We start from the raw sequence: 22812 nt of genomic DNA, 5'->3' as shown, positions 1-22812 counted from the left end.
GACTCACAGTGGCCCTCTAACCACAGGTTCCATTTGCATTTGAAAGCCCCAGCCTCCTGAAAGACCAGGCATTCTTCCCTGCCTGGTAAGGTTCCTGTGATCCCGAATCGACTGATGACTGAGGTTTTTTTAAAAAATGCTGTCTTTTCCCTGGCTGTCTGCAGACCCAGCTCAATCAGGTCCCTTAGGCAGGCAGAGCTGTCCTGTACTTTGTGGGCAGGAGCAGAGAGGAACATGCCTAAGTGCTAGCAGAAGCCTGAGAAAGTCTGCCAAGTAGCCGCTGGAATTTGATCTTTCCCTGACTGACCTTATCAGATACATACATGCAAGGACCAGATCCCAGAAGCTGCTGACCACGGTGGATGCTAGTCAAGCTTCAAGGATTCCCCAGTGGATTTTCACTCAAAAACATCATGTGTGCTTTTGATGGTGCCCGAGAGAGCCCTGTGGTTTATATATTGCTGGGCCCAGCCTTAATGAGCAGTTCTTGACCCCAGTCATTACGATGAGCTCTGGGCCTCATCCAGAATGGAGGTCAGAGTTTGAGGAGGGTAGTGAAGACTACCAAGGGTTTAAACTGAGTGAGCCGCCGCCTTACACCAAGCCAGACTGCCCTGGAGCCAGTTCTTGCTCGCAGTACTGCTCTAGGGCAGGCTAAAGCTGCCTCTGGGTTTCCGAGACCCTTGCTCTCTGTGGGAATGCCACGCCACATCTTTCTCCTGTGGAGCACCTGCTAGTTTCAAACTGCTGATCTCGAGGTTAGCGGGCCAGTGTGCAACCCCTACGCTACCAGGTCTCCCTGCCTCCAGTCACCCCCAAAAGCAGACACTTGTTTCCCTGGCAGAGGAAAGGCGGTGACGGGAGGCAGGGAATGTGCTCGTACACACGGGGATTGCTGCTCCTGGTGCCGTACCTGAGAGACTCAGCCAACTGTCCCTATTTCCAGGAGCCACACTCTTGGGAATTCCTTCCAGGGAGTTTATGGGAACGTCATCCAACTACAGCCAGTGTGGGAGAGACTAACCTCTGGCTCATGGCCGCAGAGCTACCATTGCTAGTCCTGCCCCAGGTAGAGCGCATCTCACGGGCTCTGGGAACCATACCTGCAGGTAGGAGTGTGTGTTCTCAGTGGCAGAAGGTCAAGGTTTTCAAGCCCACCAAGAAGACAGGTTTTGCACCAACAAACACCACTGCACAATTAGCTGGGATGCTAAATGAGCCGCCATAAAAGTTTTGGACTAGTCGGGAGCAGGTAATGCCAGCACAACTCCCAAGTCCTTTCTGTTTAGCTGGAGGAGGGGGAGGCTGGCTTCCATCTCTCAGCCTCAGTGATCCCCGAGTTCCATTTACGCCCCCAAACTCTGTGACTGACCCCATCCCTATAGGGAATTGTGATGTTCCACAGTCCGTCGCTTCCCTTCCTAGCAGTACATCTTTTAACAGTGAATTGTGAGCCAGCATGTTTCGGTCCTGGCTCCGACTTTTGATGGATAAGCTTGTGGCATCTGCTCACTCCTTATCCCCCTGGAGGACAGGGGTCTGTCTGTCTCCCGCAAAGATGCCAAGGGGTTAAGGAGTTTACAGTGCTCTGACTGGAGAGACAGGTCGGAGATGACAGAATCCGCGTCCGGGACCTGGAACCTCAGAGGGCTCTTGTAATCCCTACGCTGCTGTGCAGTTAAACCGCTTCCTTTCAGATAAACACGTTTCAAGTTAGGATGGCTTTAGTATTGACCTTTCCCCTTCCCCGCCATTTCTCTTCTCTCAGAGAAGAGGTAAGAGCTCTCTGAAGGCAGGTCTAAATTTAAAAGCCAGTCAAAGGAGGAAGGGGGTGCAGGTAAAAACCCACAGGGAATGCTGACACAGTGATAGCACAGACAATGAAACATGAGGAACTCTTCCCAGAAGACTTCGGCAGGCAACCTTGTGATTGGAAAGATGATTCGGAAAAACCAAGGCGTGTTCTACAAACTGAGCGTGCCTGCCTGTCCCACACAGGGCTCAGCCTGCCCACACCAAACCCCTTCCCACCGAGTTGGTTCCTACGCCTGACGACTCCATAGTGCAGAGTAGAGCTGCCCCTCGGCCTCCAAGGCTGCAGGGTTCAAAGCACTGGGCTTGTGGCTGGCAGCCCAGAGCGTAACCACGGTGACCCTGGGACTCCGACCCCTACCCAGGTAACAGGGTTCTCCAGCCAGTGTCGCTGGTGGTGGGTGAAGGGAACCCCAGCACTATTTCAGTCTGGGAGACAGGCGAAGGGGAGATTCTACCCACGCCGACTGCCCAGCCAGGGAGCAAGTCCTGGCTGGTTGTATCCTGGAACTTGAAAGCTGGTTCCTGCATCCCTTTCCGGAAAGCACAGTCAACTTTGACTCATAACGACCCTTTGGGTTCCTGCGACTGAATTTTTCACAGGAGTAGACAGCCTTATTTTTCTCCTGAGGAGCAGCTGTGGATTCAAACTGCTGAGCTCTGTGTAGCTCATGACACCATCCAGGTTCCTTCCCAAGTCGCCCATATTTCAGGCTCCCTTATTTTTAGCTTTTGTCCCTGGCACACACCCACGGGAATCCTTCCTTCTCAAAAAGGGCGGTCTCTGGAAACTAGGATGAAGGGACAGGACTGTGACTTCCACGGGCCTCTGTACGAACGCTTCGCATTCCCTGTGATGTCTAGCTCCCTTTACGGGAGACAATCTTTTAAAAAATACCTTTCTGAAGCTTAAGTGACCAACCATGTGGACAACTCTAGTAAGAGGCAAATGCTCTGCCACAGAAAAAGGGACAATTCTCCTAAATTACCATTAACAACACGGGCGACGGCGGTTCGCTCTTTTTAAATTTTGAATCTGACGGTCACAAACTCACCAAGTGGTGACGGATGTGATTGAATAAAAAAATGCACCCGTCTCGTGTGTTATATATTATTATTATTGTCTGAGGTAAAAATACTTATTTCTTTAGAAATTAGGACTCCATAGTATATACCCTAGAATGACATGATTCGAGATGGCTCTTGGGGTGGGGAGATCAGGGCTAAAGTGCACAGACAGTAGTGACAACGCTCAAGAGTTAAGCAGGTACAACTGGCCGAGTGTGCCGCTCGGGGCGGGCGGCAGCTTCCTTGTCGGTGCAGAGTGGGGGAATGTGCAGGGGACACCGCCGACTCATCCTTGCGTGAGCAGCTTTGTGCGGCAGCTCTCTCGAAGCTTGGTGACAGTTGTCATGGACAGGCTTCCGGGTTCTGAAAATATTTTCTGGAACAGAGAAATGGAATGTGTTTAGAACCAAACCTAAGTCTTTTGTTGTTAAATGCCCCAGTTGCCCCTCGTAGAGGCTGAACTTGGGGAGGCAGGCGGGGGCACAAGCCTCATGGGAGGTGCAGCCCCTACTGGGTGGCCGTCACGCAGCTCCGAGAGCTGGGCAGCTAGCCACCACCTTGGCACCAACACACAGCTCTATCCAAGGGGCTTAGAGCCACAAGTGGGTCCACTCAATCCACGTAAAATTCATCGACTTGGAGTTAAAAAAAACAACCCCAAACAAAGATAATCATAAAAACCCAATTAATTCTTACAAGGACGCCTAATAAACAGAACTGCCAATTTCCCCCAAGGAGCCAATTCATGGGAAGCCAGGACAGCAAACAGAGAAATCTGCCATTAACGGAAGCTTAATTTTAACCGCTGGTTTCCTGGAAGGAAGTCAGGTGGCACAGGGAGGTGAGTGCGTGGCCGCTTGCCTGAAGATTAGCAGTTTGAACCCACTAGCCGCTCTGTGGGAGACAGGTGGCACCTGCTTCAGTAAGGATTTCACGGCCATGGAAGCCCGCAGGGGTGGTTCTCCTTTGTCCTCGCGACTTACTATGAGTTGGAATCTACTTGACAGTAGGTTTGGCTTTTCGGTGCTTTCAAGAACCATGTTAGCCAACCGGAGCCATGCCGAGTGCTAGCTTGAACACTGTTGTACCTACGCCCCTGATGGCCGTGGGGCAAGCACTGCAAAATGAATCAAGACCAAGCCAGACTCACTACCACTGACTCTGTTGCAGTGCACAGCGACCCTGTAGGCTGGGGTAGAACTGCCCCTATGGGTTTCCGAGGCTACATCTCTGCACGAGGAGAGCTTTGTCTTTCTCCCGTTGAGCAGCTGGTGGTTTCCAACCGCTGACCTGGGGGTTAGCAGGCAATATGCAACCTGGACGTCCATCAGAGTTCCTGCATATTGCTGGAGCTTTGCTCATCAGCACAGGCTTCTCTTAGGTCTTTGTGGGAAGACAAACATCTAGATCCCCAGCACCTCTATGTATCACAGCACAAGGGAAAGAAAGGAAGTCATTCAGACTCTCCTAAAAACCAACCAACCAGTATTAACCCCCCTCCCCCCATACACACACATAAAGGTGAGCAATGTTTTACCAGGGAGTATCAGGTGGTTAGGTTGTTGTGAAGTGCCATTGAGTCAGTTCCTACTCATGGTAACCCGACGCACAACAGAAGGGAGGGCTGCCCGGTCCTGCACTGTCCTCACAACTGTCCCTACGTCTGGGCCCATTGCTGCAGCCACTGTATCAAACCATCTCGTTGAGGGCCTTCTCCAGGGACTAGTCTCTCCTGACAACATGTCCAATGTATGTGAGACAAAATCGCACCCGCCTTGCCTCTCAGGAGCATTTTGGCTGGACTACTTCCAAGATAGATTTGGGTTCCCTTGGCAGTCTATGGCACTTTGGATCCTCTTTGCCAGCACTGTGATACAAATGCATCCATTCTTCTTTGATCTTTTGTATTCAATATCCAACTTTCACACGCACACGAGACAATGGAAGATACCATAGCTTGACTGTGTAAGTTACAGTCATGGGACCTTGAGAGGAATGTCCACTGGTGGGTGTCCAAGGGAAAGGGACCCTGAACCACCATATATTTAGTACCTCGGTGCCCCATCACAGTGATATGACAGGGTTTGTTCTGTTGCACTGGGACCCATACTTGGAAGAACTGATCCAGGAAGGTTCCCCCTGGCACCAATCCCCGTGCTTAGGGTCGACAGAGCCCAATGGAAGGGCAGATTGAACCATGTAGGGCCGTAGCTCATGGATTGCGTTCCCTGGGTGGACTGTCCCTGCAGAGACTCTTCATACCAACACTGTCTGGAACTCTGTCATTGGAAAAAGTGAGGGTGTGATCAGCACAACTGCTTTATACAGACGCCATGGGGGCGACTGACGATGTCTTACTCTTGTTTCTATGGGTTTTTATTTTCCTACCTTTTGTTTGTTTGGGGGTTGGTTTGTTTGCTGGTTGGTTTATTGCTGTTGTTATAGTTGGTCTTATGGGGTTTTGATCTTGTCCAATTTTGGTTGCCAAAGTAAACCTGAGTCAGGGATATCCCATGAACATGCAGATGGATTCTGGGTTCCCATTTAAGTAGCTCCAATCCAAGTACAGTTAGTTCTGATAACACAGTCCTGCTCACCCTTCATGAAATGGTCACTGAAGATAAGGGTGCTATAGCACAGTGTGGTGAAGAAAGCAGATGGTGCCAGGGTATCAATCAGAATAGTGTCTAGGGTCTTAAAGGGTTGTATTCAAACAAGCAGCCATCTAAGCGAAGAATCAACTAAGTCCACAGGGAAGAAATGCACCAGCCTATGTGAGTCAAAGATGACAATTACAAAATCCAAATATGACAAAGGAAAAAGTATCAGAGCTGAAATTGTGAACACCCAATGTGTAGAAGGCTGTGGAGGACAGGGGGACCCCAAAACCCATCTGCAGAGTGTCTACTCAGATTAAGTCTCTGGCAGCTCCCTTCTTGACACAGGTAAAAGTCTGGGACAGCCTTACTATCAAACAGCATTGTCATCTTGATAATGCTGGATCAAGCTTGATACCAGGTCAGCTGATCTCCCTCTAGAGCCAACCTGAATGTGTTCTAGGTGCAGGGATCTCTTGCCTGTTCCATGACAAAAATCTCTTCTCTGGCCTTTTAAATCATGATGGTGGTCTTGTTTTGCTTACTCATTATTATTATTTTTATATTATTATAATTTTATCCTTAACACTTTGTTTTTCAAATTGTTTCTGTTGGGTTTCCTATTTGTAAAGTACAGAAGTAGATGCACAGAGATAATAACTGATGCAAGGGCTTGGAGGGGAGATGGGGGTGAGGCGTGGGAGACAGAAGGAGGGGATTTGGGGAGCAAACAATGAATGCAGGAGGGGGGATGGAACACTAGAACTGATTGTGATTACGTAACTCATTTGAAAAGCCATTTTTACCATTGAAGTGGTTACGTGAATACTATACCAAGAAAGCCACGGGAAAATAAAGAAACCAAAGACCAATGGTTACCATAGGTGAAGGGGAACGGGAAGTCACATAGGGGGTCATTGTGTTTGTGTCAATGGTGGTGGAATGATTTGGAAAAAGTTATCAACAGTGGCTGCACAGCATGAAGAGTCTGATCAGTGACACTGAATTATACAAGTAGAAGTTGTGGAACTGGAGAAGGGTCTGTTGTGTATCTTTTTGCTACAATTAGAAACAAAAGTAATTACAAGGAAGAAAATGTTTAGAATTGACTATGTTGACAATTGTACAACTCTTCTTGATATGACTGAATGATTGAATTGTATGACATGTGGATAAAGTGCAAATAAAACTATTAAAAAAGAAATACCATGGCTTGGGTCAAGTATGCCTTAGTCCTCAAGATAAGCTGCTTGCTTTTAAAGAGGTATTGGGCAGCAGATTTACCCACTGCCACACCATTTGCTCTCTTGCCCATGACATCCATGAGGATTGACTAGATCCAAGCAAGACAACTTCAATCTTTTCTCCATTTATCATGAGATGCCTTATTGGTCCAGTTGTGAGGTTTTTTGTTTTCTTACACCGAGTTGTGCTCCATACTGAAGACTGCAATCCTTGATCTTCATCAGCATGTTCCCTCGAATTCAGTCAGGAAGGTTGTATAATCTGCATCTCGCAGGTTATTAATAAGTCTTCCTCCAATCCAATGTTGCTCTTCCTCATATAATCCGGCTTCTCTGATTATCTGCTCAGCATAGAGACTGAACAAGTATAGTGAGAGGATACAATCCTGATCCACACCTTTTCTGCTTTCAAACCACACGGCATTCCCTTGCTCTTTTTGCACAACTGCCTCTTGGTCCGTGTACGAGTTCCACAGGAGCCCAACGCAATGTTCTGGAATTCCCATTCTTTCCAGTTTGTTACGGTCCACACAGTTGAATGCCTCGGCACAGTCAATAAAACACAAGTAATCATCTTTCTGGTAGTCTAGCCTTTCAGTCAAGGCTAATCCGAGGACAACAATGATATCCTGTGTTCCACACCCTCCTCTGAACCCAGCCGGAAGCTCCGGAAGCTCTCTGTCACTGTACTGCTACAAGTCTTGTTGAATTATCTTCAGCAAACATTTACTTGCATTGGATATCAATGATATTATTCTGTAATTAGACCCTCCTCTTGGGTCACTCTTTCTTGGAATGGGCACGAACATGAATCTCTTTCAGTCAGTTAGCTATGTAGTTGGCTTCCAAGTTTCCTGGCACAGCCGCCCAAGTGCATCCAGTGCTTCGGGAGCTTGCGGAAACATTTCCATTGCGAATCCGACAATTCCTGGAGCCTTGCTTTTGGCGAATGCTCTCAGGGCTGCTTGCACTTCTTCCTTCAGCACCATTGGGTCTTGCTCAGAAATGTCTTCCTCTAGGAATGGTGGAATGTCTTTTTGGTACAGTGACTGGGTTCTTTCCATCTTCACGTGATGCTTCCCGTATCGTTCAGTATTTTGTCCGTGGAACCTTTCAAGGTCGCGACGTGAGGCTTTAAGGTTTCTTGAGTTCCTTCAGTTTCAGATATGCCGAGCGTGCGCCTCCTTTTTTAAAGGTTTTCTTAACTCTAGGTCTTTGCGCATTTCATAATAGTTCACTGTCTTCTCGAACTGCCCTTGACATTTTCTGTTCAGCTCTTTGTCCCCCATCGTTTCTTCCATTTGCCTTAGCTCCTCTAGGATTAAGAGCAAGTCTCAGTCTCTCCCGACACCCACTTTGAGCTTGCCTTCATTTCCTGTGCTTTTAATGACCTTTTGCTGCCTTCATATGTGATGTCCTTGACGTCTCAACAGGTCGTCACTGCCCGGTCTCCACGTAGATTGCGCCTCCACTGAAGAGTGATCGGAATCACTAACCAAGGGTGCAGATAATCTTGCCCTTAGGTGGAATGCCTTGGAAAGTAGATTATCAGATTCCCTCCACCCTTCTTCAGCCAGCCCAGGGAGAGGCAGTCTCTCTTAGGGGCTTGACTGGGTGTGTCCTCGATGGAAGTCACTGTACTGGGGACACCACAAGTAGGCTGTGTGCTCATGAGTCATGCCCAGAATGCCTTCTTTGGAAAGACCTGGAGTAATATGGTAAGCTCTTCTATGTAAGTAACCTTCATGTTGCAATCATGGTCCTGACCCTGCTTCTGTAGTCCAACCTGTGGCTGTGATGTCTTGATCTGCCACCAGCTGTGAATTTGTGACAGTTCCCTTTGTTCCATGCCCTATTTATCTGGTGTCCGGCTTTGTTCCTGGAAGCCATTTTGGCCTGGTGCTATCGGCCTCCTTTATGAGGATGATGCGCCCGGGCCTTGTTTTTTTAGACTAACAAATGCTCTTCTTAAATGATATTTGAGACTGGCGTCTTTTGATCAGCCTAACAATAGGTAGGGGCTTCAAAAAGCTTGTGGGAAAAAATGGAATTAAAATATAACAGAAACCCCCCACTATCGTGACCCCAGTCTTGCCTTTCACTGCAGTGTAGACTGGAGCATATGCACAGGTACAGATACCAGCTCAGGACACATGGGAGTAGTGATACCAGGAGGATAGGGGGAAGGTGGGGAGATGAGGGGAGTAAGAGGGAACCTGACCGATTGATCGCAATGATCAACACATACCACCTTCCCACCCCCCGATGAACAAAAGAAACTGTGGGGGAAGGGAGACAGATTGGTGTAAGATATGAAAATAATTTCTAATTTATCAAGGGGTGATGAGGATGGGATGGAAGGGAGGGGAAAAAGAGGAATTGATACCAAGGGCTCAAAAGAAAATAAATGTTTAGAAAATAATGATGGTCAGAGAGGGAAAAAGGGGGAACTGATCGCAGTAACCATACACCCCTCTACAGGGGGTAAAACAACAGAAAACATGGGGGAAGGGAGACAGTGGTTGGTATGAGAGATGAAAATAATAATGTACAATTTATCAGGTTATGAGGGTAGGGGGGAGAAGGGAGAGGAAAAGAGCTGCTACCGAGGGCTCAGTAGAAAGTAAATGTCTAGAAGAGAATGAGGGCAACATATGTACAAATATGCCTGATTCCACTGATGTATGGATTGTGATAAGAGTTGTATGAGCCCCCTATAAAATTATCTTTAAAATTTTTTAAAAAGAATGATGGTAACATATGTACAGATATGCTTGATACAATAGATGTATGGATTGTTATAAAAGTTTTAAGAGCTCCCAATAAAATAATCTTTTAATGAAAAAAAATATATAACGGAATTTTCCTACACCTTTTGAAGCCCACTTGTGTAAGTCCAGTGTGTTCATCTTTCACTTGGCACTCCATGAAAATGACACTGAGCCTCCTTGCTCTGGCTGATGGAAACTGGTCTGCGATGTGCTCAAGGTCATTTGCACCCCCACTTTCTTCTCTTTTTGCATCAGCAGAGCAAGATGGCAGAGTCTACCTTGACCCATCAGAAATGCAGCTCAAACTCACACTCAAGTTGGTGTTGACTCACAGCAACTCTATAGGGCGCTAGAACTGCCCCTATGGGTTTCTGAGATGGTAACTTTACAGGAGGAGAAAGTCTTCTCTCTCTCCCAAGGAGCTACTGGTGGTTTTGAACTGCTGACCTTGTGATTAGTAGCCCAAGGCAATATGTCACCAGGGTTCCTTTGCCATGGCTCATGGAGGTTTTCAGGATCTTTTCCTTGACTCAGGGAGGTTTTCAAAGATGAAAGGATTAGTTTTAACTCAGTGAGTGGTCTTTCAGAGCTGGTGATGGAAACGGAGACGGTTCACAGAATCGGCTAAGTGGCACCCAGGCATGTGCCATCAATGCAGAGATACACGTAGGGATACATCTCTACACCAATGAACACAGGAAGAGAAGCTGAAGAGACCAGGCATTTCCTCCTCTGAAAGCCTTTCCCTAGCGCCAGCACCTGAGATTCAGATTTCTTGCCTCCTAAACGGTGAGAAATCATGTTGTTTGTTAAAGTCACTCACTTGCAGTGGTTCTGTTATAGTCGCACTGGATAACTGATACACGGTTATATTTAACTTCAGGCAAAGAACTAGCTTTGGGAAAATTAAAATCCATTACTGAAATGTCTTGATTTCAGAAATTTCTGATGAGCTCCACTTTTACATGGCTAAGTATTTAACTGTGTGAATTAAAAAGAAAAATGTTAACTGTGTGAATCTTAACAAACTATGGCTAACCATTGTGAAGAATTAGAATTCCAGACACATAGCTTGTTTTCATGCAGAACCTGTACATAGACCAAGGGGCAGTTATTCATGGAACAAGTGGCTAAGGCAAGGCTTAAATAAGGACAGGTGTATGGGTGTCAGAGTTTCATTCTCTCGCTATACGTGTTCAATCCATAAGCTAAATACACAGCCAGAAGTTGGGCCATTTGCGTGAAGAACCTGGCACTGGAGGCGGAGAAGATTCATTAGCAACTTGGGACAGGCACATGGTACAACGGTTCTTTCGGAAAGTCAAGACCAAAGTCAAGACCTTTGGTGTGGACTACAGCTCAACATAGAGAACATGAGAATGTGATAGGTAAGTCCATAGAGACAGTAACTGGATTAATGGTTCCTTGTGGGTAGGGCCGGGGAGGCTGGGGGAAATGAGGAGCTATTAATGACGAGCCCAAGAATGAAGAGAATGCTCTACAGCTGGTTGTGGTGATGCTTGTACCGCCCTTCTTGAGGTGACTGGACTGCTGAATTTATGGTATGAGAATTATGTGCCAATAACACTCTTGGGGAAAATATAAAGCAAAAATCTTCACCAATGAGCTAATACAAAGCATGAAAATAAACAGAAAAGATTCAGGTTGTCAAGGATTTCATTTCACTTGGATCCACAATTCATGCCCATAGAAAGAGCAGTCAAGAAATCAAATGAGGCAGTGCAGTGGCTCGATTTGTTAGAAAAGACCTTGTTACTAATAAAATGATTATAAAAAAGAGAGAAAGAAAAAAGACCTTGTTAGTGTAGGGGAAGGGGTGGGGGTGGGAGGGTGATGGAAGAGGGAGAAAGGGAGAACTGATTACAAGGTTGGATATATAACACTCCCCACCCCCCATGGGGGGACAAATAATAGAAATGTGGGTGAAAGGAGACAATGGAAGGTGTGAGGTGAAATAATAATATGTAATTGTTCAAGGATTCATGAGGGTAGGGGAGGGAGGGAAAAAAGAGGAGCTGATACTAAGGGTTCAAGCAGAAAGAAAATGTTTTGGAAATGTTGATGGTAACACAGGTTCCAGTGTGCTTAATACAATTGAATGATGGATTGTCATAGATCTATAAGAGCCCCCCTCCCCAATGAAATGACTAATATTAATTTTTTTAAGTGTTCAAAAGCAAAAACGTCACTTTGACAACCTAAGGTGAGCCTGATTCAAGGCACGGTCTCGTCAGGCCAAGCCTGACGCTCAGGAAAGTACAGACGAGTGTTGGAGTTCCACAGACCAGGACTGGTCCCGACCTTCCTGACTTTGCTCACAGAACGTGCCGTGTGAGCACCTCTCACCGGCAAACAGAGGCCCTATCCTCCTGGTATCTGTTCCTCTCAAGGTGGGAGGACGGGGAACAGGTACTTTTGTGTCTGCTAACCTTTCTTGAATGGTGCTGTTTCAGAAATGTACATAAAAGCCAACAAACAACCCCAAAAGGAAAGCGCTGCACACCTTTTCACGCAGTGGGGACATGCGAATCCCCGAGTCAGGAATATTCTGCAGCGAGAGAGGATTAGAGGTAATTTCTAATGGAAAGAAAAGGCTGCTTCCACCTTGGGGATGGAAGACAGGTTTTAAGATGTCCCGTTTTGTCAATATGGATAATCTGAGAAACACGTGGGCCCATCTGTAGAGAAAGCTATACTTACACAAAGAGCATTAGGTTTGATCTCAGAGTTCAGCTCTCCAACATAAACAGAGGATTTCCGAAAAGAGACACCGGTGTCCTCGCATTAAACAACAGGAAATTATCCTGCGATGACACTTTTCACTTCCCCAGTGAGCACAAAATCACGCTTTGCCAATCCTGGGAGCGGGGGGGGGGGGGGGGGGCGGGCGGGGGATGGGACAGGTCATCTCATACACTTTGCAGGGGGAGTGAATACAACACCATGTTGTTAGATGCCACCGCGCCCGTTCGGACCCATAGCACCTGTGGTTGCTACATCATCTGTTGTCAGTTAGAGACTTAAGAGCGAAGGGGTGGAGTTTAGCCTGTTAATCGGGTCGCAGCTTGATGACCTCATTTGGAGGTGCTAAGGAGAGAAACAGCTTGCTGGAGACTGGACACATGACACGTGCTCACTCCCTGTGAGACATCGCTGTTGCCAAGCCACACGGAGAGGCTGATGGAGCCAGAGCCCTGGGAGCTGTAGGAGTCACATGTGGTGAATCCTGCCAGCGCTGAGATGCTCACAACGCCACTGGATCCACAAAACTTCCCCCCACTGGCCTGTGATCGTCTTGCATTCGGCATAGCTGTGTGAGTCTAAAGAGGGATTTACGGAGCAGTATTAGGCATATGGGCTAATATGGACTTATGGACTTGATCTGGACAGGGTTGGGATATCGTCTTAATATTCAGTTGCTCTTATATACAAAGTTCTTTCTTATACATATATGAGTGTCCGTGGATTTGTGTCTCTAGTCTACCTGGATTAACGCTGCAGCCCTAAGCACAGCAGCACAAAACACTGACCGGTCACGAGACACAATTGCCCCTGTGCTTGAGCCCATTGTTGTGGCCATGTCGAGGGCCTTCCCCCTTGTCGATGCCCTTTCCAGAGATTGGCCCCTCCTGATAACATGTCCAATGTATGTTAAGACCAAGTCTCCCCATTCTTGCCTGTAAGGAGCACTCTGACCTGACTACTTCCAGGATAGATCTGTTTGTCCTTTAGATATATCCGTTTGAATAAGGTCGTCCTTATTTAATATCCACATGTGAGGTGATTTAAAATAGCATGGCTTGAGTCAGGCCCCCTTTAGTCCTCAAAGTAACATCTTTACTTTTCAACATCCTTATTGACATAAAATTAAATAGATGGGCTTCCACAAATAAAATACAGGCCTCAGATTCTGAAGCAATCGACTCTAGAGTCTAGACCAGGGAAGTAAATTAGGTGCCATTTGGCTCAGTTTTTCTTGTTCTAATTTTGGTTCTTGCATTGTCTTTGAACCCTATCACAGCGCCGAAGCCAAGTGGGACTTCTCATTAACTGATGAAGGATAAGGAACTGGATTAAAAGTAGCGACCGGGACTTATTTCTAGGAGGTGAGGCTTTACGATGTAGTGCTCATGGACTCCATGAGGAGGCACCAAGAAAGTTGGCAGGAAGGGATGTAGATTGAGAGGGCTGGAAAGTCTGTAGTCAGCCTAACTCATGCCATGCCTGCCTTGTTCCCCAGCCAGCCTCTGTGGAAGTTGTACAAGTGTAAGCATTGCTCAACAGTCATGTGATGTGGGACTGATCACCTGCATGATCTGGTCTGGAGAGTCACTGTTGACTTGAGTAATGTGAAGGGAAAAAAATAAAAAGTCAACCCACTACCACTGAGTCAATTCCAATTCACAGTGACCCTATCAGGACAGGCCAGAACTGCCCCTGTGGGTTTCCAAGCCTGTAACTCTTTATGGGAGTAGAAGGCCTGGCCTTTTTTCCTGGTTTCAAACTGCTCACTTTAGAGTTAGCAGCCCATCGTGTAACCACTATGCCACCAGGGATCCACCAGTTCAAGCCCATGACTCCTCCAAAATGCGCGTTGCAGTGTGCAATGATGCAGTATCCAGGTGTTCCTGCTTGTGCTCCTCACTGGGGTCACCTTCTAATACATTTCTTTTTTTCTAACTCACAGTTAGCCAGTTGGCTTTACTGCTCCAGGGCACAGACCCTTATTGGAGTTCACAGTGAGCTCAGGTCAATAGACCAGACAGCTGGAGCTCCGGTGTGAGTGCAGGGTCAAGTTCACCAAAGCACAAAGCCCAGGCAACAGGGCGTGATATGAGAAGGAGCACATGCCGCATGTTTTATTAAACTGGGGAATGGCTATCATATCTGTCATGGCGAATAATTCAGCAATCATCTGTGCGGCAATTATTTTTAAGTGTGTGGTTATAAATAAGGCCAGGTAAAGCTGGAATTAATAACAATGAAGAAATTCCACCTCACCATGAAGGTAGGATGAATCCCTGAAGTTCTTGCTTTGAGAGAATCTTTAAACCGTAACCAAACTGTCCCTTATCGTCTTTTTAAAATAAAACAGTTGTTTGGCAGAAAGAAGTCATGAGAAGTGTCTGCCTTGGTCACTCTGCTCCTTTATGCGCCGTGTGTCTGGGACCAACCTGACGCTTAGACAGGAGGCTTAGGGGTAGTGGAGGCGAGTGCGAACGTTGGGTGCACAGGGCACGTGGCCAGTGTCACTGAGGCGCGCAGGTACAAACTGTTGAACTGGGGTGTGTTTTGCTGTGTGCCTTTTCAACAACTAAATGAATAAAATGATAGATATTTACATACAAGGAAATTTCACTTCCCAACCCAAACCCACTGTCATCGGGTCGATTCTGACTCACAGTGGCCCTGCAGAGAATGTAGCTTTCAAAATATTTGCCCGCTGGAATGGAAGTGTTGTACAAGACTAGTTGACCCTTGCGTCGTCTCAACGGATCCCTCCTTGTACTTTCCCTTTTGCTTTCCTGCTCGGCACGGCCTGGCTCCCAGGCCGGGGACCTGTTTGCGGTCTTTGTCTTGACAGGCGCCTTGCTGGCGTGAATGCCCAGCCGGACAGCGGTGCTGGATCTCACAGTACCCGCTCAATGGAGCTGGCGTGTCTCTCCCTGTATCCCTAGACCGCTCTGCCAATTTGCTGAGCTTTGTAGTGTCCTCGCACAACCTGTGGACCTCACCACACCTGTGGATGAGCAGGGACTGGACACTATTCCTGTCTCAGTTCCTTGGAGAGAGGGGAAGGCACAATCTTCCTCCAAACGTGGGAAGGTGCACTGAAATGCCCTTTCTGGTGTTTATTCCAGCCTGAAGTCACAAAGGGATCGAACTTCATTTTGGCTGCTGCTCCTTCAGCGTAGGCCCCCAAAGGGTAGACTGTCAATCTTACTGGGGACAGACAGGCTAGCCTCATCGTTCTTCCACGGAGCACGCTACCTTGTGGTGAGCAGCCCCAAGCCTGTCCCACCACATGGCTCACCGTCAGATGACACAAATGAGTGGTTGGTCACTCGCTCAGCTTCCTGAAGCGCTCTAGGGTTGTGTTCTGGGTGTCCAACTGCCGCTTTGCCTTGGACCGTTACACTTTGCTACATGCAATGTTTGATTCTCCAGGCAATTCTAAATATCCTTGCATAAAATTTCAAGAGGTCTAGGAACTGCAAATGTCCTGTTATGTCTTTAGTACAGAAATACAGCTCTGGCGGTGGGGCAGTTTGGGGGGGGCGGCGGGCATGGCCGCCAGATAGAATCACCTATTGAACTTGAACAGTCTCAGGCAGAATCTAACAGAAATATTGCTTTTCTCACCTATTACAATTTTATATATACTGAAAAAAATGCATATTTTACTTCATCCTTTCCTCTATTTGTGTGTGTGTGTGTGTGTCTGTGACCATGCAAATAAGATGCATGGAAACCTAATGAGAAGGTCCATCAGTTTTGTCATCGTGCAAGGCTTGAAGTGAGCCATCATAGATTTGGACAGGAGGAATTTACTACTACTAAGAAGAGATGGAAGCAGAGCATGTCCTTTGGATCCTGAGTTCCTGACCTGGGAACGTCCATAAACCCAAGAAATGTAGAGCAGCAGTAACACCAGAGATGGAGAGAGATGGTGAGAAACAGCAGCAGTGTGCCCGGGAAGCAGGCACCGGACGTCCCAGCCTATGGAGTACGAGAACTGAGCACCTCGGGCAGGGAGCTTGCTACTGGAGCCTCAGGACACTAAGCTCACACTAACGAGCTTCATAACAGTTGTTCCAGCAAGACAGAGATTGGGCTTCATGGAACACGAGGCCCAAGGGGCCAATGATCAGGACAACTGAGCACGGCTGAGAAGAAGCTGTCTTGATTGAAGAACTGCATCACAAGTCCTTCCTGAGCCTGAACTACAGTGAGCTACTTCCCTAATAAATCTTGTAATGGTATCGCTTGTGATTTCTGTGTGGCTTGTGATTTCTATTAAGAAGTATCCTATTTAATAGAGACGTAGGATAGCTGGTGTCAAAATAGACAAAAGACTAGAGAGGGAGGTCCATCTGTCTGTCTGACCTCTAGCTCATAGGAATCAGCGTAGGCCTTTTGATCTTGCCTCCCTCTCCCCCTCAAGAAGTCAGAGGTAGTCAGCCCCTCTGGCAGGCCATTTTTACAGAGCCCGACTAACATGCAGTATGTCCACACTCCTTTCCTGCTCCGAGCCACTGGAAATTTGATAAGCCAAGTCCCTTGGCCCCAGTCTACCTGTCCCCGTTTCTTTTTCAGTTCAGCTGCCTTCACTTCTTGACTTCTGTTCTAGTGAGGTCACGCTCCTGGCAGCCTGCTGCACTTAACAACCTAGCATTTCCTGAGCACTTACTGGTTAAGTGCGAGGCTGCTAACCAGACGGTCGGTGACTCGGACCCATCGCCGCTGCTGCTCCGGGGAGAAAGATGAGATTGTCTGCTCCTGTAAAGACGGACAGCCTTGGAAGTCCTAAGGAGCGGCTCGACTCGGTCCTATGGAGTCGCGAGGCGTCCGAATCGAACGATGGCACTGGGCTGCTATTAGCTGGGACTCTGCTGGACACTGACCCAAAGGATGCACTTCAGGGGAAGCGACTGAATGATCAACACATAGCCACCACCACTCCCTCACAGGAGAAAGAACAACAGAAATCGGGGGAAGGGAGACAGCAGTCAGTGTAAGAAATGAAAATAATAATGATTTATAATCTATCAAGGGGCCACAAGGGTGGGGGGGCAAAAAATAAAGAGGACCTGATACCAATCAAGGGCTCAAGAGAAAGTAAATGTCTAGAAAAGAACGATGGCAACATATGTACACACATGCCTGATACGGTTGATTGTGAGTGGTAAGAGCCCCAATAAAATGATCTTTTAATAAAAATAGTAATAATAAAGAATACCCTTCAAAGCTAAGCTCTCCCTCCTTCACTGAGCCATTGGGTCAATTCCAATTCATGTGGACCCTATGGGACAGGGCAGAACTGCCCCTATGGGTTTCTGAAACTGTAACTCTTCACAGAGTAGAGCCTCACCTTTTCTCCCACAGAGCAACTGGTGGTTTTGAACTGCTGACTTTGTAGTTAGCAGCCCAGTGCGTAGCCCCACACCACCAGGGCCCCTAAACCAAGCTGTGGGATGCACACTTGAGTGGCCCATTTAAAAAGTGGCAAACCAAGTGTAGAAGAGGTTATGAGACCTGACCCAAGTCGCCCAGCTAATACAGCCGGCCCGCAGATGCTGGCCGAATGCCACGTGTACGGAGTCAGGTTCCCATCGGGTCTGGCCAAAGCACACGCTGCCACAGCTGCTTGGCTCTCCTCTAGAAGTTGCAAGGATGGAGAACTTACCACCTTCCCGATGACTCTCCCAGGCTTTGGTGAGGAGTTCTCATTGAATTTTGCCGTCCCCCCCAACACACAATAAACCAGGACTTAACTGCCATCTCCCTATTTACAAGTTTTCTAGAAACCACTTTCTGTCAGCCATGGCGATCGCCTCCCAGAGGCCTTCAAAAAATGGATGGAAAAATGGAATTAACGCAGTATGGGAACTTTTCCATGACCTTTCTGAGGCCCCCTCTTATTTACTGTCAGGATTGGCTTAGAAAGCTCTTGCTGGAGCAAACGATCTCAGCGTGGACCCCTGATTTTCTGTCGACTTGAACCTGTGTGAAAATGTAGGGGTGGAAATCGATCAGGTCATAGCCTTGGGTGTGCGGCCTTTTTAATGAGAGATCGGTGAGGACTCTTTCTCTCTGGCCCTTGGCCTCCTTCCCCAGTGGTCTGTGTCTGCCTCTGGGGATGGCCATGTTCCTCTGACCTTGGATTCACGAGACAGGACTCAGCACCCCTGACCTGTGACCTCCCTGCTTCCCACTTGACCTTTCAGAGTCTGACGCTCTGAGAGTCTGAAGAGGGCTCCTGTGGACTTGAGAGATGCTATAAGATGACTTCTTGAGCTAATGATCTAAAAATCTTTCTTATCCATAGGCGAGTGTCACTGGTTTTGTTTCTCTAGACAACCCAGCAAAACACACCGTCCAGCCCTGCCTGCCTCTCAGTGGATACCATTCTCAGGTAACTGCAGAGGCCTCTCCCGGGAAGAAGATGACCTGCTTCTGCAGTGGCCGGGCGGGGGGGGGGGGGGGGGAGAATGGAAAGCAAGGAGCTGCCTCCCTGTAGTTGAGGTCACAGATGAAAACTCCCTTCTGTCAGCGGGTTTCCTGGGTGGCAGCCACGCACCTGCTGCAGCTGGCATTTCCGAGCAGAGAGCAGTGGTGGGCACTTGTCCGCATGCCCTCCCTGGCCAGCTTCCTTCATAAGGGAGGCAGGGTCATGTGCCAGGAAGCTGCCTCTGGCATCTCTAGCCTACTCTCTAATTGCTCTCCCTTCTCCCAGCTCAAAGCTGCCCTCCCAGTTAGGGGACTTCACTGCCTCCACAGGAGCTCCGGAGAAATGCCTTTGCCCTTCAGCAAGGTGGGCCAGGGGGACATGGGATATTGTGGTCATCATTTCTGCCACTTCCTTTGAGCCTGGAACTCTTTGAAAAGTTAAAATGGAAAAAAGAAAAATGAGCCAGACGGTCCAGATGATGGTCACCCAGGCTCTCTAGCACTCAATGAAACGTCCCCAACTGGTTTTGACTTCCTATTTACCTGGGGGGGGGGGGGAGCTCCCCCTCTCTCCATGACTCCTTTGAATGTCTGTCCACCCAGGTTCCAGAGCTTTCTCCAGTTTCCCTTCCAGAGACCTACTCATTACAGAATCCCTCAGCAACAATGGCTGAACACCACTCCACAGGGCGCCCCTCCTCCCCCCACAAAGCAGGACAAGTAACAAACCTGCTCAAACCCTCTTGGTGTGGAGTGGAGCCTGATTCACTAGCATGCGTTCAGAAGGGAACTGGGCTCGGCCAGCACCAACGCCCCTGGGAGCCCTGGCTGGGTTCAAACTGCCAAGGATACCATTGGTTGGGTTGGAAATAAACTGCGGAGTAGGGTCATGGGTTCAACTTTGGACTGGCAACTACAAGATCGGCTGTTCAAACCTACCCGCCAGCTGTTCCGCGGGAGAAAGACGCGGCCGTGTGCTCCTGCACAGGCTGCAGGGTCGCAGGGAGTCGGAATGCACTTGAAGGCGAGGGAGTGTGAGAGTTTTGGTGGGTTGAGAAGAAAGGGGCAGGGGCTAATTTAGATCAGGAACGAAGGCAATCCTCCCAGAGACCAGAGCTGGGAACAGCCGGTGTAGGAAGGGCTGGAGGAAGAATTCCAGAGCGAGGGACCCACGGAGGCAAAGACCCGGAGCCTCCAAGCACAGACCACGGCTGACTTAGTTTTAGAAACCAACACCAGTTGCCAGAGAGTCCGCCCTGCTTCACACGACCTGGTGAGGGTCACAGAACTGGGTTCCCTGAGAGCTTCAGTGGCTGATTTTTTGGGGGGGAGGGGGGCACCAGAGATTGCCAGCCCTTTCTTCCAAGGTACCTCTGCACTGATAAACACTGAAAAGGCAAAAGTGGATTCCGACTCATGGCAACCCCAGGTAGGGTCTTTGATGGGAGCAGAGAGATTCATCTTTGTCAAACGGCTGTCCTTGGGGTGAGCAGCCAAAGGTGTAACCCAGGGCTCCCCTGAGAAATGAGAGCATGGACAAATCCCACCCCTCCTCATTTCTGGGAATCTAAAGCCTCAGTCTCCTCCCTTGGGCCCTAAGCCTTTAATGAGTTCATGCTCTTAGCCCTCAGTGTACTCCACCCCCCCTCACCTGTAGGGGAACTGGGAAGTGGCTGAGGTATTCAGAGCACACAGAAGAGATAGCAGAGGAATGGCAATGAATCTGCCTCCAGGGCAGGTCACTCTGACTTCAGAATTCCAGCAGGGACTCCACAGGGCCACCCCTGAAAAAACAGGAGACTGGGGAGGCAGGTGAGTGTGCCTCCAGATGATCAGCTGGGCTGAGGAGAAAGGGGAGTGGTGCAGCCATGGGGCAGGACTGAGTGGGGGGGTGATGGTGGGGGGGGGATGGTGTGTGTGTGTGTGTGTGTGTTCATCTGTTGCAGTGGGAGGAGCCTGTTGCTTGGATGCTGAGAGCAAACACACATAGGCAAAACCTTCAATACCCACTGCCAACAAGATGATTCACAAAGCCAAGCGTGGCTGGTGGGTTGGACCTGCCTACCTGGTGGTTAGCAGCGCAACACGTGACCTTGCCACCAGGGCCACCCACTGACGAAGCAGCCAGCCACTACTGACTTCACACCAGCAGCCATCAAGTGCCTCCAGCTCATGGCAATCCCTGTGTGTCACACTAGAACTGTGGCCGTACATAGGACTGTTCCCCAAATCCCAACTCACTGCCGTCGAATCGATGCAGACTCAAAGAGATGCAGAGCAGGGTAGAACCACCCCTGTGGGTTTCGGAGACGGTAACTGTTTCCGGGAGTAGAAAGCCCTGTCTTCTGAGGAGCAGCTGCTGACCTTGCAGTTTCAAACTGCTGACCTTGCAGTTGGCAGGCTGACTCGTTGGTTTCAAACTGCTGACCTTGCAGTTGGCAGCCTGACTCGGAACCAATACCCCACAGGGTTGTCAGTGGCTAGCTTTTTAGAAGAAGATCACCAGGCCTTTCTTCCTCAGCGCCTCTGGGGGACTCACACCTCCGCTAGCAGCTAAGTGAGTTTTACCATTTGCATCAGCCACTCTGTGAAGGGGACTCTGTGAAATACTCCACGTGCTGAGCCAGTATGAATCAGCCGAGTGAGACATACCTTCCTCTAAGGCTGGTACAGCTTCGAGGCAGAGCAGATTCCACCTCAAGCTTTCCCGCTGTATGGGAGGCTCAAACCTTAAAGGCATTTGGTTTGCTGACGGCCACGGCCAGAGCTCTAACTGCCGGGTGAGCCTTGGCGTTAATCCAGATGCCATCTTGAGTACTGTCACCCTTTTGACCCTTGAAATGTCAAGGCGACCAGGTGACCAGGAAGAATTCTGGCCAAGCAGGAGAGGCAGCGACCCTGATCAGTCCTCCTGATCAATCTGGTGAAGTGGGGAGTGGGAGGGTGCCTCCTTCCTTATTCCCACCCGTCGGGTCAACGGAAGCCCTCTAGACTTGAATCAGTGATCTTTGGAAAAGTGATCGACAATCATGAACATATTTGAGGAGGCAAGGACACTTCTATTGGTTTTTAACTTTCATACATGCTGTTGGTTTTATCTGTAGCAGAGTGGGTTATCCATCCATTGGGCTGCTCACCTCAAGGTCAGCTGTTCAAAACCACCATCTGCTCCGTGGGAGAAAGACCACGCTTTCTACTCCCGTAAAGAGTGACCGGTCTCAGAATTCCACACGGTCGATCTACCCTGTCTGTCCTCGAGGGTCACTGGGAATTAGAATGGACGCGATGGCAGGGAGTTTGGCCTTGTAGTGTTCTTCAACCCCCCCTTCTGTGGGCACGTCCGCAGCTGTCCTGCCCGCCTTCTCTCCGCTGCACATGCCCAGTAAAATCCCTTCCCGCCGCCACTCTAGCTTGATGCTCATTTCCCCTGGCCCACCCCTCTCCTGGTGCTCAGGGGACCCGGGAAGTGGACGGACACTCACCTGCATAAACGTGTGACATTCTGTGACAAAATTCCCTTTGGTCATCTGCTTAAACTTATCACAAACGTCTGCAAAGCTGGTGGCTTCCAAAATAAAAGCCTGGTGTTGTTTAATTAGAGTTAAGGCCACCCGGAAGATAATTTTGGAGCCTTCGTTGAATATGCAATCCCAGATCCGAAGCACGGTCTGTGGGAACAGAGATGTCCAATAGAAAGGAAAAGAGCAAAACAAACAGCCCCTTAGCATTCGGACCTGCCGTGTCAGTCCCACGATGTCCACGCCCCCTCACCTCCACAGGCAGGATGTCGATGAACAAGCAAATGAACCAGCGGGACACCACCAAGGTCCACAGGACCCCGTGCCCCTCCAGCAGGTTGGCCACCGCGGGCATCTTCATCCTCACGAGCTCACCCAGCACCTCCTGGTCGGTCTTCAGGCCCAGCATTGCCGGGCTGTAGTAGTCTTTTATAGAGCAGGGGAGGAAGAAAACGCAAGAATGTAAAGCTTACACCCAAAGGAGAGAAAGAAGAAGGCGTCTGTTGAATACTTTTTGAATGGACTCTCCTAAGTCCCAAACACAGTGGCTGCATGAGCAGCACAGCCGGGTCTCCCGAGACATCCACCAGGGGGAGCTCCGGGGCTTTGC

General features: G+C 48.8%; 1 protein-coding gene across 1 annotated transcript in view; it reads right to left on the bottom strand.

Moving 5' to 3' along the window:
• Positions 1-3166: 3166 nt before the first annotated feature.
• Positions 3167-22812, bottom strand: part of GRTP1 (growth hormone regulated TBC protein 1) — an 86241-nt gene continuing 66595 nt past the window's right edge. Inside the window, exons 6-8 of the mRNA XM_075563400.1 lie at positions 22456-22628; positions 22167-22352; positions 3167-3256 (exon numbers count right to left, since the gene is read on the bottom strand). Of these exons, the coding sequence (XP_075419515.1) occupies positions 3167-3256; positions 22167-22352; positions 22456-22628 (449 nt within the window). The remainder of the gene's footprint in view (positions 3257-22166; positions 22353-22455; positions 22629-22812) is intronic.

The sequence above is a fragment of the Tenrec ecaudatus genome, chromosome 11, assembly GCF_050624435.1.
Source record: "Tenrec ecaudatus isolate mTenEca1 chromosome 11, mTenEca1.hap1, whole genome shotgun sequence".
Taxonomy (NCBI): Eukaryota; Metazoa; Chordata; class Mammalia; order Afrosoricida; family Tenrecidae; genus Tenrec; species Tenrec ecaudatus.
Note: the sequence above shows the minus strand (reverse complement) of the source record. Positions and strands in the feature narration are given on the sequence as shown.